The 18,128-nt window shown below is 42.2% G+C and overlaps 2 protein-coding genes across 4 annotated transcripts in view; both read right to left on the bottom strand.

Annotated features, from left to right (window-relative positions):
* Positions 1–230: 230 nt before the first annotated feature.
* On the bottom strand, positions 231–3,337 carry LOC128826773 (general transcription factor II-I repeat domain-containing protein 2A-like). Its single transcript, XM_054010269.1, has one exon. The coding sequence runs from the start codon at positions 2,300–2,302 to the stop codon at positions 494–496; it is 1,809 nt and encodes a 602-aa protein (XP_053866244.1). The 5' UTR covers positions 2,303–3,337; the 3' UTR covers positions 231–493.
* SLC9A2 (solute carrier family 9 member A2) overlaps positions 2,131–18,128 on the bottom strand; it is a 34,300-nt gene continuing 18,302 nt past the window's right edge. Inside the window, exons 5-13 of one of the 3 annotated variants that reach the window (XM_054010249.1) lie at positions 16,180–16,382; positions 15,206–15,295; positions 13,809–13,879; positions 12,620–12,781; positions 11,674–11,770; positions 10,635–10,766; positions 8,484–8,574; positions 3,776–4,091; positions 2,131–2,220 (exon numbers count right to left, since the gene is read on the bottom strand). In XM_054010249.1, coding sequence (XP_053866224.1) covers positions 2,217–2,220; positions 3,776–4,091; positions 8,484–8,574; positions 10,635–10,766; positions 11,674–11,770; positions 12,620–12,781; positions 13,809–13,879; positions 15,206–15,295; positions 16,180–16,382 — 1,166 coding nt within the window. In that variant the 3' untranslated portion in view covers positions 2,131–2,216. Of the gene's footprint in view, positions 2,221–3,475; positions 4,092–8,483; positions 8,575–10,085; positions 10,303–10,634; positions 10,767–11,673; positions 11,771–12,619; positions 12,782–13,808; positions 13,880–15,205; positions 15,296–16,179; positions 16,383–18,128 lie in introns of those variants that run through there. The other 2 variants (XM_054010239.1, XM_054010257.1) reach the window with 2 other exon arrangements.

Below are 18,128 nucleotides of genomic sequence, written 5' to 3'. Positions count from 1 at the left end.
TAGAAAAGGATTACAGTAACTGCAGCAAAACTTAGGAAAGTTTGAGACATCAAAAAACAAACAAAAATAAAACCAACCCTCAAACATAAATAAAACTAAAATGGCCAGCTCTAAACTGAGATGAGAAAAACAGGGATGTTTTAGTATAGTAATTTATTTTATGGTAGTGTCTAGTGAAGGGGTGTCAAACTCAATTGCACAGGGGGCCAAAACTCAAAACTCGCGGGCCGAACAGTATAACCATTTATTTAACAGACTAAATATTTATGTTTTTTAACCATTAATATGAACCAAAATACAGGATATCATTCCAAAATAAATACATTTCAACTTAAAATATTTTGCTCTTCATAAAAAAATATCCTGTCAATACAATACATTCAAAATCTGTACATGCTGGAATATTAAAAAATCTGAAAATATAAATAAAAAATTGAATTTAAAGCAAAAGTATAATCATAACAAATCATAACATTCCATTTTCTTGTCCTATTTAGTCAGAGCCTGATACTTGGAGTCTTATCTTTGCAACAAGTTCGTTTATGTTTGGGGTTAGGTTCTGTGTTGTGAAGATTCTCAGGATCGATTGCAGGTGTTCATCAGTGAGGCGACTCCTGTGTGACGTTTTGTTAATTTTCATCACAGAGAACAGCTGCTCGCACAGATATGTGCTGCCAAACATGGACAGGATTCGAGCCGCATGTTGGCGGAGCTGCGGCATCGCTTCAGGAATGAAGCGAGTGAACTGTGCTGGCCCCGCAGTGTCGTACTTTGCCTTCAGTGTCCCGTTACATTGCAGTTCTATCAGCTCCATCTGCATTTCTACAGGTGCGGTTTCCACATCGACTGCAAATGGATTGCGAAGCAGCTCGAAGTTACTTTTCTGTGCCTCAAAGTCACTGAAGTGCCGTGCGAACTCAGTGCGCAGCGCGCTGAGTTTTTCAGCAAAGGTGGCATTTGGGAAAACTGTGGCACTTTCTTGGTTCCGTATTACTTGGCAACAGGGAAAGTGAGACAAGTTGCATTGGTGCATTTGTGTCTCCCATAAGCGCAGCTTCACTTGAAATGCCTTCACTGCATCATGCATATCGGTTATTATGTGCTCCCGTCCCTGGAGTTGAAGGTTTAAAGCGCTAAGATGCGACGTTATGTCAGCCAGGAACGCCAACTCACATTTCCACTTTTCATCCCGCAGAACTGTGCAGTCTTTCCCCTTACTGTCCATGAACTGGCAGATTTCCTCTCGCAGCTCAAAGTGTCTTTTGAGAACTTTTCCCCGACTTAGCCACCGGACCTCCGTATGATATGGCATATCGCCAAACTCGCTATCTATTTCCCGCAGAAAAGACTGGAATTGGCGGTGATTTAAACCGTGGGCTCTGATAAAGTTGACGGTTTGTGTTACAGTGTTCATCACATGATCCATTTTTAGGACTTTAGCACTCAGCGATTCCTGGTGTATGATGCAGTGATACACTGTCAACTCACCGGCACAGTTCTCCTCCCGCATCTTTGAGCGCATCCTTCCCACCAGTCCATTTTTTTCACCACACATAGCAGGTGCGCCATCTGTTGTAAGTCCAACGAGTTTTTCCCACGGCAGTTTCATGTCGGTTACACTTTGAAATACATTTCCAAAGATGTCTTCTCCTTTCGTTGTCCCGTGCATCGATTTAATGTCCAGTATTTCCTCTGTTACGCACAAATTGGAATCCACACCACGGATAAATATCGCCAGCTGTACAGTGTCAGTCGCGTCAGTAGTTTCATCCACGGCAAGGGAGTATGCAACAAAATCTTTTGCTCTTTCAATCAACTGTGTTTTCAAATCAGTCGCCATCTCACAAACCCGATTAGCAACAGTGTTTCTGCTGAGGCTTACATTTGCAAACGCTCGCGTTTTATCTGGACAAAGGACGTCGCACACTTTCATCATACAATTCTTTACGAATTCCCCCTCGGTAAACGGCCGTCCTGATTTGGCGATCTCTTCGGCCACAATGAAACTTGCTTTCACAGCAGCTTCACTTTGTGATTTTGCTTTGGTGAAAAACGTCTGCTGGGATGTCAAATTCTTCTTCAACTCCTCTACCTTTTGTAGCTTCTGTCCTGCGCTCAGGTTTTTGAATTTGTTCTCATGTTTCGTCTCGTAGTGCCATCTTAGGTTATACTCCTTCATTACAGCGATATTACTCCCGCAAAGGAGACACACTGGTTTACCTGCAATTTCAGTAAACATATACTCATTCTCCCACCGGCTTTGAAAGCCTCGGTTTTCAGAATCAATTTTTCTCTTGGCCATTGTTGGGGTCTAGCTTTGATTTGAGATTAGCGTTGTATACATCAACAGACCGCGAACTTGAACCGCGGCTTGCCGTTGGCGGCAATTGCACTGCATCATGGGATTTGTAGTGTGTGTTATTGGGGCGTCATATCACAGGGCCATTAAAAACAGATATATAAAACGATTTCGCGGGCCGGATATAATTGTATGGCGGGCCGGATGTGGCCCGCGGGCCTTGAGTTTGACACATGTGGTCTAGTGGCTCCAACTGAGATTGAGGCCCCATTGTGCAACATGCAGTACAAACAAAAATAGGAAATCGTCCCTGTCCCACTGAGCTTACAATCTAGATAAAGACAAAACAGACAAAGGAAGGACTAATATCCCCGTTTTACTGAGGGGATACAAAGAGAACAAATGAGCCACCCAATTTCACAAGCAAAACTCAGAACTGGACCCACATTTCCTGAATCTGACTCCATGCCTCACCGTGACACCATCCACCCTCAGTCTGTGACTAGCGTTATAACAATTCTGCTGCATTTCCACAGTAGCCACAAACAGACACAGTAGCCAGTTCTTCAAACAGATCCTTTTGATGTGCCTGCAACTCCTCCTCTGAGGGCCCAATCCTGATAGGTGCTGAGTGCTATCTACTCCCATTGACATGAATGAAAGTTGAGGACATTCATCATAGCACTTAAGGTGCTCAGCACCTTTCATTGGTTATATGCTGGGGGGGGAGGGGGGTGGAATGCAGATAGTCTGAATCAGGATTACTCAGGAGTTAATGCCCTTCACCTGATTTTACAGCCCATTTTCCATGAACTGAATGTGTTTCAGAATCTGCTTCTGCAGCTGGGTCTTCCTTTTCTGACCCTGTTCCAGCCTTCCCAACCCCTAACCGCATCCTACTATACTGGCCATTCTAACAATAATCTGCAGTGATAAATGTATTTGTCTTGTAAGGTCCGTGGGACAGGGGCATAGTGCAATTTTCAGTGCTATTCACATTAAAAATCTGATCTAGACAAGCAAAATTCAATCAAAAATAAAATCTTAAATGTACTAGAATATTTTTAAAGGTTCTCTTCATTGTAAGAGTTTTTAAAACATTCTTAGTTGGATAATTAAATATCGAACTTGGTTTATTTGGTTCCAGAGCTATTAGCGTGATAAAAGGCACAGTTTCCCCTTAGTGGTTATAAGAACATAATTGTCAAAGCATTGCTAAAAGTTATTCATAAAAGATATTTTCTTTTGTGTCTTGGGTTTAGTATTTGCTGTAGTATTTCATCCAGTTAATTAATGACATGGGCATGCAACCCAAAGGATCCACACCAAGTTTTTAAAATAGATCCCATTGTCCAGTCAGATGGTTTAGAATGCTAATTTAAATCTGTAGTTTATTATTGATAGTTCTACTTCAGCTATTTTCAGTATGGCTGATTCTGAGATTTATTTTTATGCCTTTCAGCTTCTGATGCCCACCTGACTATTCGTGGTGGTGGCTTTGGTCTTGTTGATTTAACATCTTCAGTCAAATTTTCTTCACTCACTGTTCCAAATCTTGGTCTCGATAGCAGTGGTTGCCTGAACCCTCTGGATGTTTGAGCTTCATTGTCCATTTCTCTGCGATCTACCCTTCCATCATGGTCTCCATTAACTTCATTCCTCCACTCCATTCTAAATTGCTGCAGTGGCTGCTGCTGGCTCTGGTCTTGCAAAATTTTTCGTGCTCTGGGTTTTAAATTGAGCACTGTGGTAGGAAGCTCCAATTCAGAGTCACTGCTGTCCGCACCCCCTACTGTTAATTTAAAACAAAATTAAAATGTTAGTTGAAGAATATCACTGCCTATACAGTGCTGTAAAACAAAATAACTGAGCCATGCACAGTATCAACCACAAGAAATAAAAATGCTTGTCTGTATTTTGCAATTCACAGCCATTTTGCCTGTTTTCCCAGAAATTTGCAGATAGAATTTTGCACTTGTGCTCAGTTGGCTGAATGTTTTCAAAAACATTTGTGACATTTCCTTATACATTTCCAGTTGTTCTAGACAGCAGTCTATCTGCTCCTTTCCACTTACACAAGGGAAAGGGAATGCAGACATGTGGATGGGGCTCCTAGGGTCACAGGGCTTGGACCATAGGGCTAAATATTGTGGACATTTGGGCTCAGACTGGAAGCCAGGCTCTGAAACCTGTGATGGGGGTGGGTCTCAGAGCCCAACTGACCCAGGCTCTGAGACTCAGTGACCCGGGTTTTTTATTGCAGTGTAGATGCTCCCATAGGCTACATCTACACTTCATACTGGAGGTGTAATCCCCAACTGGGGGAGACATACCCACACTAGCTCTGATTGAGCTAATGCACTAAAAATAGTGTAGCCGCCATGGTGTGAGCAGCGGGTGAGCTAGCTGCCCCAGTACAATCCCAGCTGAAATGCTAGGCATGTACTTGGGCAGCTAGCCCCTCCCACGGTGTGCATCACCGCAGCTACACTTCTATTTTTAGCACACTAGCTGGCTTGGAGGGTATGTCTCCTCAAGCTGGAATTTATACCTCCAGCTCAAAGTGTAGCAGTGTCCATACTGGGAAAGTGTCAGGTCTGCTGCATTTACTCCATCTCCAGCCCTGAAGAACTCCCACTGGGAATGTTCCACAGATATTGCTTGGGTAGGGTTTGTATGGGCAAGAGGGGTGGATAAACTGCTTTTTGCAATGTTTTGCCCTCTCTGTGCAGCCGGTATTACACTGGGCATCCTTGCCTAAGTAAATAGTAATCAAATCACTAGTAACTCAACCTCTGTGTATGCATGCTTCTCCCTGAAGGAACCGCATGGCCCAGGATGGAAGAGGTCCAGAGAAGCAGCACGAAGGGACCAACCCTCCACCAGACAAAGGATCTTCCCTGGGGATCTGTGGAGGTGGGAGGTCATGTCTCCTACCTCTCTACGCCACCAGAAGAGACAATGTCAAGGAAACACCATGCAATAAATCTTAGTTTCCAATCCCTCAAACCCCTTCTCACTGGTCTCCCCAGGGCAGAGTACAAATTGTCTCAATGAAAGCTGTGGTAATCTATCCACAAATATTCTTAAATGGCCACTGTCTGGTAGTTTAAGTTGATAATATTCCTAAAGATAGATAGATATAGATCAAAATGATTTTCCCTTTAGCAGCATTCCTTTAAATTTCTTAATATTTTCCTCAATATTTGCATACTTTCCATAATTTTAATACCTCCATATTTTATAGCATTTACTATTTACAAATGAATTGTGGTATTTCCTATATTTAAGTCAGTTACGGTGCTTTAAATCTATTTTTAAAAGTATTTAAGAGGAGTACATTGTGGGACTGTCATAGGAACGGTTCCCATTAGTACTCTTCACAGCATTTCTCTTGCACAAAGGAGGAAGAGGTCAACAAAATATATCCTCATATAATTGTCCTTCCACCCACATAATTTCATAGAAAGAAAACCTTCCTCCATCTCTGGTGGCAGGCTTATTGCTTTTTTTTCTAAATGTGTCAAATTATATATTTTTTGACAATTGAATAATCTTGAGGCACATTTCCTTTTCAATGTTTAATTCTAGGTGACAGTGGATGACCTCTGTAGACAGAGCTACAGAATAAAAGGCATCACTATACTCCAGGAGAGCAAAGACATAATTACGAACTTGCAAGGACATGATCCATTGCTAAACTTGTGTGGGGGTCATATTCCACTAATTATGGTGGGCAGTATGGTCTGGAAATGTTACTGAATCTAAATGTATTACATCTTCCCAGGGGTAGCTCTTGATTGTTACTTTACGTGGAAGAGAATCAGATGGAGCAGGTTCTATCTATGTATAAATTATAATAAAAATCATATAGAGGGCAAGCCAGAGATGTTCCATTGAAACCGTTTTTCTATGGAAAACTCAGATTTCAACAAAATGAAATTTTTCCCAAAGGCTGTCTACTTTCCATGGAATATTAAAAAAAAAAAATTGTGAGAAACGAAATGCCTAAACCCTGGTTTGGCAAACACTGAGATATTTGGGGCGTGAAATACACTACAATGTCCAGAAAGACACATGACCCAGAGGGTGTCAAATTCATCCATGGATCAGCGTTCTGGGCCAGTTGCCATAGTAACAGTCAGCTTGTCAATAGTGCTTCATTTATAGCACAAAAAGCACTTCGTAAAAGAGGGTAAGTAGTATCCCCATTTTGCAGATTGAGAAACTGAGGCACAGAAAGACTCAGTGATGTGCCCACGGTCAGTGGCAGAGTTGGGAGTAAAATGTGAGTGTCTTAACTACTACCAGATGTCCAAATAAGCTATCCACTGGTTATGGCTACTGTTCACCTGGTTTGGACTAGGTGTTCTCTTTGGACAATAGTCTGTGGATCTAAAATTTCATTCTTTCTAATACCCATGACAATGACTCTTATGTGTGGGAAGTAATGCAGAGAAGAGTCTCATTTTTTAGCATCAAAGTTTGGGGTGAAAGGAGAAGCAGACAAGCTGTAGGCATCTCACCCCATGGAAATCTTCAAAGGGGATAATCCCTGTGGTGAACATATAGGCAGAGAAAGTCATAGACACTGAAACATAACAGGAACCCAATCCTGCAAACCCTCACTCACATGAGTAGGCTTGACTCATATGTGCTTGTTCCCACTGAACTAAATCATAATCTCTCATTGACTTCAGTAGTACAGAACTGCTGCCATGAGAAATCTCACTGACTTTTATGGGAGTAGTTATATAAGGACTAGTCTCATGAGTAAGGGTTTGCAGGATTGGGCCTTAAATGCAGATATCCCCTTCAATAAAAAAAAAGGGAATCATGGGGAAAATATGTATTTTGAAGACATGTGAATCAAGGACTAAATATTTTGCTTTCCAAATCTTTGTTGCCCTGATTTATTTATTTGTGTTGTTTCTTCTGACTCCCTTTTCAAGTGATGTGACCACTTTTATCTTACTCTCACCCACAGAATACAGAGAGTGGAATTGTGCAGTCAATGACAGAACTCCCACTGGCTTCCACAGGGCCAAGATTTCACCCACAGAGTCCAGGCTCTTGTTTTCACCATTTCCCTCTAGCTTGCCCCCAATTAAATATATTTTGCCACCACTAAACTTTATTGGAGCAAAAAAGCCACTTCTAATTAATTCTGCTAATTATCAATAACTTATTTTATCTTAATTTTTAATTAGCACTGGCATGTCTTCATAGCCCCATAAGAGCAGTATTTGCAATGGCAAAGTAACACAGTACAATCTTAGGCAGTGGTCCCCAAACCATGGGGCATGCCCCACCTAGGGGGGCATGGAGGAACATTCAAGGGGGCATGCGATGGGTTCTGGGCCAGCTCCCACAGGGAGCAGGGAGGGAGTGCCATCCAGCCCCACGCTGCTCCCAGCCCAACTCTGGCCCCAGCCACAGCTCCACTCCACCCCCAGCCCAGCTCCACCCCAAGCCACAGCTCCACTCCGCCCCCAGCCCAGCTCACCCCCAGCCGCAGCTCCACTCTGCCCCCAGCCCAGCTCCGGTCCCAGACGCAGCTCCACTCCATGCCCAGCTTTGCCCTCATTCCTTCTCTACCCACAGGCCAGCTCCTCCCTTATCCCCAGTTCAGCCCCTAGGATGACCAGACAGCAAATGTAAAAAATTGGGATGTGGGTGGGGGGGGGGTAATAGGAGCCTATATAAGAAAAAGACCCAAAAATTGGGACTGTCCCTATAAAATCGGGACATCTGGTCACCCTATTCAGCCCAAGCTCCTTTGCTGAGCCAACTGTGCATAATGGGGGGTTGGTGCAAACAGATTCCATTACTGGTAAGGGGGTGGGCGGGCATGACAGGAAAAGTTTGGACACCACTGCTCTAAGGTGACATTTCAAAAATACTTACAATAGCCGCTTTTCAGCTGAATAGTGTTGAGGTCTTAAAAACAACTGAAGAAGTTACTGAATCTCTAGTTTAGGAGCAAGGATATGGGCACAATCCTGCAAACCCTCACCTAAGCAAGTTTATTCATGTCGGTAATTACACTGATGTGAATGCAATTGCTTGCACGCGTAAGGATTATTCATATGGGTAAATGTGGCCCTATCTGGGGAGTCTGTCCATCCCAAATATACAATATACTAGGCCCTGCTGCCGTTGGTATCAAAACACGTTGCATTACCTCTAAAAGATGTTTTATTCCTTATTCGTAATTTCTCTGGCAGTTTAGTGTTTTTAGGCAGGGACAGAAACCGTGTTGCTTTGGTGATAGCCTGTATAAATAAATGCAGGAAGTGTTAAATTATAGTAGAGGGAAATATCACATAATGAACACCAGAAACACAAGCGAGACATCTGAAAGGGTTTGCCTACCTTAGGAAAAGAGCTGAAGGCTAGGCTGAGGTTAGCAAACACATAATAGTTAATCATGATCTTTTCCCACCACAGACCTAGGTTAATCTTTTGCCTCAGTTTAGCTGGCTGAGGCCTACCCTAGCCAATGGGAAGCCTAAGGTTAATGTCAGCCAGCTAAACCAAAATAAAATATGTTAATATGCATCTATACTAGAGAAAAGGTCTGGATAGGTCAGAGTTAGTTACATGTTTATTAACCCACACCTTTCCTTAACCACTTTTGCTAATGTAAGAAAACCCAAAGTCTTTCTATACACAATCCCTGTTTAGAACTTTATTACTCACTTATTAAAATTAGCTCAAAATTGAAAGTTGGCTTACAAACTCTCAGAGCAGGAACAAATCTAGGCCCCGATCCTGTAATCACCTATATATCTGAGTAACTTGATACATGTGACTAATCCCAGTGAGGTCATCGGGCAACTCACTGCATAGAGTTAAACACATTTAAGTGTTTGCAAGATCAGAGCCTAAAGGCCTAGCTCCTACAAAGTGCCATTAAAATCATGTGGAGTTGAAGACAGTCAGCAACTGGTGGTAGGTAGCTTACAGCATAGGACTCTTAATTTTTTATCTACAATTTCTCAAGTGAATCCAGTTTGTGGTAGTTAAAGTGACACTCTCAAGAGATTTTTTTTTTAAATCTGCCCCCTTTCCCTATCTACCCATCCCACTCATTGTGTACCCAAAAGAAACTTGAAATTGAAATCCATTTCCTAGCAGACATGTGTCCTCTGGATATTGTAGTGCTACCCAGGAGCACTGAGCTGACGGCATATTGGTTAAGTAAAAAAAAATAATCCAACATTATTTAAGAAAAAATATTTTAAAAATTACTGTCTGTGAATTTTGACAATCTGACTTGGACCCCCTGTTTCTTTTCCCACCCACAAAATTTCTTTGTCCTGTACTTCTCTCTGGCATCCCTGGCTAGTAAATCAGTTATTTGCATGACCAAGGCAATGTGTAGCCATGGCTGCAGTGTCAGAAAAATATTGTGCTTCCAGAACAAGATCTAGTGTTACACTAAATGCCATGGTAGCCTCAATAATGATGATAACCAAATACAGTGATTCTTGCAGATGTCACTCTGACCTCAGCTGTAACAATGAGTACAGCAATTACCAAGTAACCATGGAATGCGAAAATAAATATTCAAAGAATGGTTAATTTTCCTTTCTCCTAAAGTGGGTAGATGGATTGATTTCAAAGCAGCTGCCAGTGTCGCCTCTACTGGAAGACCCTTTCCCCCTAGTCTTTCAGATATGACCTGAAGTTTGTGATTTTTGCAGTATAGGTTGACTCAGCCCTTCAAACGGCATCATTTGAAGAAGAATAAATTGCATACCATGCAGTTTACTTGGCGGGGAGAGGGGGTCCTTTATGTGCCTCCTCAAAGCTGGAGGTCTTATGTGCCCTCTGTGGATATTGCAGAACGCCTGGCACTTTTCAAATGAGGGGGGTGGTCTGCTGAGCTTGGTCAAAATTTGTCTTCTTTACATTGTTGCGGAGATTTTCTATGGACAGATTTTCTGCCTCAGTGCCACTATCTCAGCCAAGCAGGCTCTATTAACATACAGATGCACCTTCACAGTGAGAAGAGAGAAGTCTGTAGTGCTATGTGTATGAAGTTTGTGAAGTTCTTTGTGGACATTTTGGATGACGGCGGCAATAGAACCTCACCCTACAACAGATGCAACTGCATGGAGCTCTGTGGAGGTAAATGGGGCTTCACACAAGCTCCAGGGCTCGTGCACAGAACAAGGTGCAAGATCAGAGCCTAAGTGTCAGTATTACAAATGACTGATTTTTACTTGTTCCCTTGCACATTCAAGTTTTCCTGTGTTTCATGGGGACATTTTGCATGATATTTAGCTATGATGAGTTCTTTTCTACAAACATACTAAAATGCAAATACCGGTCTGTCCCTAGATAGGCTGTGGGTTTTCTTTACACTCTCCCGCAGGCTGTGTCGGCGACGGATAAGAATTTCTTTGGCCTGTTTTTCACTTGCATCTGCAGCCAGGCTGTGTCTGTTATATGACATCGTCTGAAAAACAAAGGCCGTGGTAACATTTTCAAAAGCACAATGGCAAATGCATTGACAATTTACAAACAGCACAAAATGCACTCTTTGCTTTAACATTTTTTTAAGCGTCACAAATATCTTCCAAACCGAATCACATTAAAAATTGATTAAGGACAATCCGAGTGATTAGGTCAGTGTTTGTTTAGTCATTTGTTCCACAGGCGTTCTGTTCGGCACCTGTCTTTGTTAAACCTGCCAATATTTATCATGAAAAAGAATGGGGGGAAAATAGCTTAATACAGTGTTTATGCCAGATTCACACTAGCTCATTCAATGTGTCAATAGAGGACACTCGTTTGAAGATGATAAGATCAGTCACCAAAGGGGGGAAATATTTTCAGCTCCAGTGAGCTGAAGCCAGCGCCTCATTTGAACACTTTCCAAAAACACAGACACACAAACCATTTTAGCCACAGTAGGGTGTAAGTACAGTGTCCTTTTTGCTTTTATGTCACGACTTTCTCAGCTCATCAATTCGTACTCTCAATAGAAACAACCACACAACCACTGAAAATGAGAAGAGCAATCTCACATCAAGAGCTGACCAAAACACTGGCATGACAGAACTGGGACAAAACTGGGGTTTGGTTTCATGGGGTTGTGTGCATATGACCCTTCAAAAGTAAAGTAAATAAGCTGGATGTAATGTAACAATAATATTTAGTACCCATACAAAGGTATAAATGCCAGCAAAGCCCTTATGGCTTATTGTGAACATAAAAGGGACAGATCCTCAACTGGCATAAATCCAAATGGAGCTCCACTGATTTTCACCAACTGAGAATCTGGTCTGAGAATGGATTTTTCAGATGACCTTTACATTCAAAACTGATATGGGACATTCCATTAAGTATAACTTCACCCTTACTCGATGTCGTATTTGATAGAGATTCTTTGTTAATATTTCTCGCATATTATCCATTTCAGCAGGGGAAGGCGGCCTTACTTTATCTTCCGGATAGTCACTGTTGAAAAGTAGAAAAAAAAATAGAGAGAGAGAGAGAGAGAGAGAGAGAGAGAGAGATGCTTAATACCTGATCATACAAATTAAAATTACCAATTTTCTTCCTTAGAGATAAAAATAAAATTTTACATAGGGGGAATTTTTTTTTTTTTTTACAAGATGAAGGGTTTAATCCTGACTCCATTGAAGTCAATGGCAAAGCTCAAAACTCACCCAAAAATGTCATGCTTTTTCAAAATTCTATACAGGTTGGATTAAACTACAGATTTGATTGAGGTACTTGTCAAAGTGCCCCTGAAACCTCCTTTCCAGCTGCTGTACCCAGGGCTGGCCCTAGACCAAATGGACCCCCTCCCCCCCAATTTGTTAAACTTTTGATTAACTTACAGCAACCTGGGCCCCATTGCCCCCCAAGCCCAGCACCCCGGCTGGTTGCCTGCCCCTAAATCTGGCCATGGCTGCTTTTCAGAAGGGCAGGCACTGTCTCAGAATTTAGACACAGCTCCCTTGGGAATGTGCTGCACTCTGGGATACTTGTGCCATCAGGCTCTTCAACCTGGAAGAGCAAAGGTCACCTTCAGTCTCTGTGGGCTGAAGGTGAAACTGACCAACAATGAATCCCTTCACTTCTCTTAGTGGGCCAGTGCCCGAGCGACCCCAAAGCTACAGCCACCACTCCCGCTGATGGCATTCATTTCAGATTCATTGTGGGGAAAATGGTAATTGCACTGTCAATGTCAGGCAACACTAATATACCAGTCTTACGAAGACACAATCCCTGTACACAAATGGTGTAGTATAATAAACCCACACACCTACATGGAGATTCATCCACACTGGCTTTACTCACTTGAGAGAAGCTGAGGATGGGACTGTACTTATCATCCCACTTTCTGCCATCTCAATGGCATGTTTGATTTCCAGCTTCTTGTACAGGGAAACAATGCTGGATTTGGGCTGGTTCTCCCGGATTAGAAGTCTCCGCAGGAATTTATTGTCAAATTTTTTAAACCTGTGGGGAAGGCAAACCAACCCGACCAGTTAGCTTCTGTTACAAATAGTTCGGGAAAGCAAATATTCCACGGCTGCAGTGATGGGGATGGAGGTTACTCCCTGTGGGATGGATTTCTGGCCACGTCAATCAAATATCATTGAATGAGGTAATCAAGGATCAAGTAAATCTTTCTCTGCTGGGACTGGCCTCTGTTTGGGCTCATACATTCACCCTCTAACAGTGGCCTTTAGCTTTTAATTGTGTTGGCTTATTGACAATTATTATTTTTAATTAGCCATTTGCCTAAAAGACAAAGAGAGCAGTAAATATTACTGTAATAGCGCCAAAAAGGCCTTGGCTTGAACTCACTGCCTTTCATGCTCTGAACTTTTAATGGCCCCCTGAAAAAGAACATTCAATTTTGTTAAAAGTTCTCGCCTCTAGTGTAGCAATTGGATGCTTACTGAACCACTATTGATCCTTCTTCTCCTTACTAAGTTTGAAATAAAACCATCAAGAACCACGCAATAGCCAATCTGCTGTTCTGATATTCAACTCTTTCAGGCACCTCAAAGTCAACTAGTTCCTGAGTCTTCCTGTGATAAGATCCAAAGGACGCTGATTGGTTTCCACCAAGCAAGGAGCTAACCCTGTCCTTCAACATTACAAAGCTGTACAGGTTGGAATAGCAAAGCAGGCTGGGGACTACAGGTTTACACAACCTCTCAAAGGCCACACAGAAAACATTGCAAAAACAACCAGAAATGGGGAACGAATGGTTTGAGGTGATGGAATTCCATAGCTGGGGTCAGAGGGCTGGGTTTTTACCCAGCCTTAGGCTTTTGTTCTGTTTTCTTGTGGTTTTGTAAAACTATTTTGTCTCACCGTGTAACCCACGCATGCTAAAACCAAAGCAAACAGGAGTAAAACCCCGAGGAGTAAATCTGCTGCCCGACTGGCTGCTTTTGCTGTTGCTAAGCCAGCTCATCCGTTCAGCCAACTTAGTCTCCCTTCTACCGCGAAGAGTTTTAAATAACATTCTTACTTATCTTTCCAAAAGTTGTGACCCCAGTGTCCGCACACATCTTCAATTCCAGTCTTCACATGATCAAAGAACTAAAGGCAAAAATACAGATTCCTTATGAATTCCCACGGACATCATTTAGCTTGCTCTTAGATATGACACTTTAACGAGAGCTTATTTAAATCACTAAAGTCTTGTCTGTATTAGAAAAGTTGCACCAGTTTAACTCAACCAATTCAAAAGTCAATTGAGTTAAACCAGTGCAAATCTGTAAAGTAGAATCACAGAACCACAGGGTTAGAAGGGAGTGCAAGGGTTAATAGAGGCCCTAAAACCAGTTAGTCTGTGTTTAAATTGCCTTAGGTTGAGTGGAAAGATTATCGAGTAATTCAAGCACTAGCTTAGGATTCAGGAGACCTGGCTTCAATGTCCTACTCCACCACAAACTTCCTGTGTGACGTTGAGGCAAGTCACTTAGGGTACATCTATACTGCATCTAGGAGCAAGCCTCACCGCCCAGGTGCACAGATTTTTGCTAGCGGGATTCATGCTAGCGTGCATAAAAATAGCTGTGTAGACATTGCTTTGATGTTGTAACTTGGGCTCTCAAACTGGGGTGGGTGGGAGGGGCTTAAGAGCCTGAGCTCCAGCCCGAGCAGCAACGTCTACACAGCTATTTTTAGTGTACTAATGTGATCCCCGCTAACAGGGGTCTCTGGACTTGGGCTTGGAGGCTCGCTCCCAGATGCAGTGTACACATAATCAGGGTTAGACCCTCAAAGGTATTTAGGCTCCTAAATTCCACTGAAATCAACTGGAGTTAGGTGCCTGAACACCTTTGAGGATCTGAGTCTTCATCGCTCTGTGTTTCAGTTTTCCATCTATAAAATGGAGATAATAGCACTTCTCTACTGCTCAGAAGTATTCTGTGAGTAAATACATTACAAATTGTGATGCACCCAGAGTGGGATTCACATACATATTTAGCCATCTAGCTCTGGGAGTATATATCTTAGATTCAGAGAGAAACTGATGTACGGTAGGGTTAAACTGATTTAAGTGTGTCTACATTAGGGTTTGCACTGATTTCACTAGTTGAATTTAATATCAGTTTAGTTAAACATGTGCCACTGTTCTAACATAGGCAAGTCCTAAAACTGCAGCAAATTCATATATAAAGAGTAAAAGGAATGTAATTTTATCACAGCAGATCAACAATTTAGAAAATGAACAATCCAAAGGCAAATTCTCTCTCTCTCTTTCTCTCTCTCTCTATATATATATACATATAAAATAAAGTTTATCTCCTTGTGGCACAGGCACATTACAGGTCAAATCTGGTCCTAGTCAATGGGAGTTTTGCAATTGTCTTCAACAGAGCCAGGATTTCACCCTATAATGCTAAAGCTATGGCATACCCGATTGTAAATTTCTTCACCGACAGCTGGCTGCTTTTTATTCGATCTTTTAACATCAAGAAACTCTACCAGTGGGCGAATTGTTATTCCCTGTACAGAAAACAGAAAAAAAAAATCCTTGTTGACTCATAGACATAAAGGAATAGAGACATACATTTCAGTCATTTGCCTTCTTTTTTTTCAGTCAAAACTGTGACAACCAGCCTGGGGGTCTTCCTGGCTCCCCAAAGACAAGTATGGTACAGTAGTTTCAAATATGAATTCACCCTTGTAATTAGCAAGTGTTGCATTTAGTCAGCAATGTGCTCCCTCACATAATACAGTCCCTACTAGCAAAGCAGAAGTGAAGGGAATCTCCAGACTATGATTGATGTCCATAAAAAAAAAAGGATGCATTCATCTGACAAATCCTATTAGTGACTTGCCACTTGCTAATGGCAACCATTTTTTTCCAATACAAGTTTTTCAAGAATTGCATGATGAAGAAAAACAATCAGCTTTTGAAACCAGAAGTAAATCTTTTCTTAATTCAAACACAGATTTGCTACATTCTCCGTCAGCTATTGTTTTAGAAATTAAAATTCGGGGCTCACTAAATAGGAATATGGAAATTAATATCGAAGAGTAGGTGACAGTGGAATTTTTGGTTAGTATTTATCCTCATTTGGTTATTTTAAGAGAAGGCACCAAGGTCTGGCTTGCCCAATATGCTATGTTGGCTTTTAACATTTACTTATGGAGGAAATGTCTTCTTTTTATTTTAATGCTACTTACACATTAACATAAGCTGTTAATAAATACCTGACACACCTTTGCTGCCTGGCTGCTGGCTACACTGCATTTTTAGGGATGGTCATATTACAAAACCCTCTGAAAAAGGCCCATTCAGGCAGATTAAATGTTTTGATTTTCTTCTCAAATGCTTCTTCACAAAACATCTGGGAAACAAAACCTGACAGAAGGAGAGTTCTCACCTGAATGAAAACGGTAAAGAATATCACCACAATAGTAGCAGTAATAAACAATTTCTTTCTGGGGATCACAGCAACAGGAAGCAGAAATACAAGAGAAAAACAGATGGCTCCTCGGAGACCTCCATAGGCAATAATGAACTGGTCCTTAAAAGTTAGAGGAATTGTCCGGAACATGTTAATGATCTGAGTCAAAACAAAAACACCTGAGGAAAGGATGAAGACAATAGTCAAAGGGAAAACTGCAGTGACATGGAAAGCCTCATCATTGCTGATGTTTATTTTTATGACACAGTGTTTGTTTGTTTTTGTTTTTTTTAAGAAAGGAAATGTCTGTTTACCAGATTGAGAGATTTTTAGTTTAAAACATTGGGTAACATTTTCAAAAGTGCCTAAGAGACTTAGGAGCCCAAGTCCTATTTTCAAAAGTGATGTAAACACTCCAGTGGCTGAAAATCCATGGACTTTAGTTCCTAAGGGCTAGATTTACAAAGGTATTTAGGCACCAAGGTGCACCTGGTGAAATTTATATAAGCATCAAAGCTGGTTAGGTGCCTAATTCCCACTGAAAGTCTATGGGAGCTCAGTTAAACTCCTAAGGCCTAGATTCACAAAGGAAGTTAGGCATAGTGGTGCTGTGTGTCACAACACCTAACTGTTAGACAGCTAGAAATCACCAGCATTCACAGTCAGTTCCCCAGCCAAGCTAGCCTATGGGAGATCCTAAGGAGAGGGTTGTGTCCTAAGCCCCACCTTTCTCAAGCTCAAGGAGTTCGACACTTAAATCCACATTGGACAGAGGCACCTCCCTCTGCTTTGGATTCTCAGCTGTGAACTCCCTTGAAATTCACTTCCTATGTTGTTTTCTGCAAGAAGCCAGCGGGAAGAAGAAATAGGAGCTCCCTCATAGCTTTTAGCTCAGTGGCACGATACTCACCTGGGATGTGCAAGACCCCTGTTTCAAGTCCTTCCTCCACCTGAGGGAGGAAGAGGGAATCTGCCACTTCTCAGGTGAGTGTCCTAGTCACTGGGCTATGGGACATTCTGATAGGGGGTTCCCTCACTCTCCTGTTGAAGCTGTTCCACTGTTCCATATAATTAAAGAGGCATTGAAGGAAAAGGACAGGACCCTGGGTCTCCCACATCCCTGGTGAACTCTAAGTGTCCTAAACACCAGACTATAGAGTCATTCTCAGCTTGTGTGCTTTCACTCTCTCTGGTCCAATGACCCTTTAATTATTTATCCACAGTGGAACAGCTTCAACAGGAGAGACTAAGCCTCAGATCAGAATACCCCATAGGCAGTAGTTAGAACACTCACCTGAGTGCCAGGGGATCCCTGATCTACTCCCTTCTCCTCTCAGGGACAGAGGGAACTTAAGCTGGGCATCTCCCACATCCCAGATGAGTACCCTAGCCACTGGGCTAAAGGTTATGAGGGAGCTCTTCCTCCTCCCCGTTTAAGCAGACTGGATTGGGCCTGCAGGTGAGTTAGGTGGAGAAGCACCTATCCTTCTCTGGTACGTGCACTGCTCCGGAGTTTAGGCATCCGGACGCATAATGTGAGGCTGCAGTGCGCATGTGCAGAGGTGGAAACATAGGTGCCTACAGAACTTTTAATGCAAAAACTCAGGCACTGAGCTAGTTTGACACCTATAGGGTTTGGTGGCAGCTGAGGGGAGTGGGGCTTTTGAATCCCAGTGGGGCCTGATTCTGAGATTTAGGTGCCTAAAGAGGCAGCTAGGCACCTAACTCCCTTTGTGAATCTTTAGTCCTAAGTTACTTTAGTCCTGAGTTACTAAAGCACTTTTGAAAATCCCACTAGACACTGATCTGCATCTTTAGGTGCCTAAATACCTTTGTAAACCTGGCCTTAAGTGGCTAAATAACTGTAAAAATGGGACTTAGACACTGTCAAAAATGTTACCTGTTGTCTCCAACACACAAGGACT

The sequence above is a fragment of the Malaclemys terrapin genome, chromosome 1 (genome assembly GCF_027887155.1).
Source record: "Malaclemys terrapin pileata isolate rMalTer1 chromosome 1, rMalTer1.hap1, whole genome shotgun sequence".
NCBI classification, from domain to species: Eukaryota; Metazoa; Chordata; order Testudines; family Emydidae; genus Malaclemys; species Malaclemys terrapin.
Note: the sequence above shows the minus strand (reverse complement) of the source record. Positions and strands in the feature narration are given on the sequence as shown.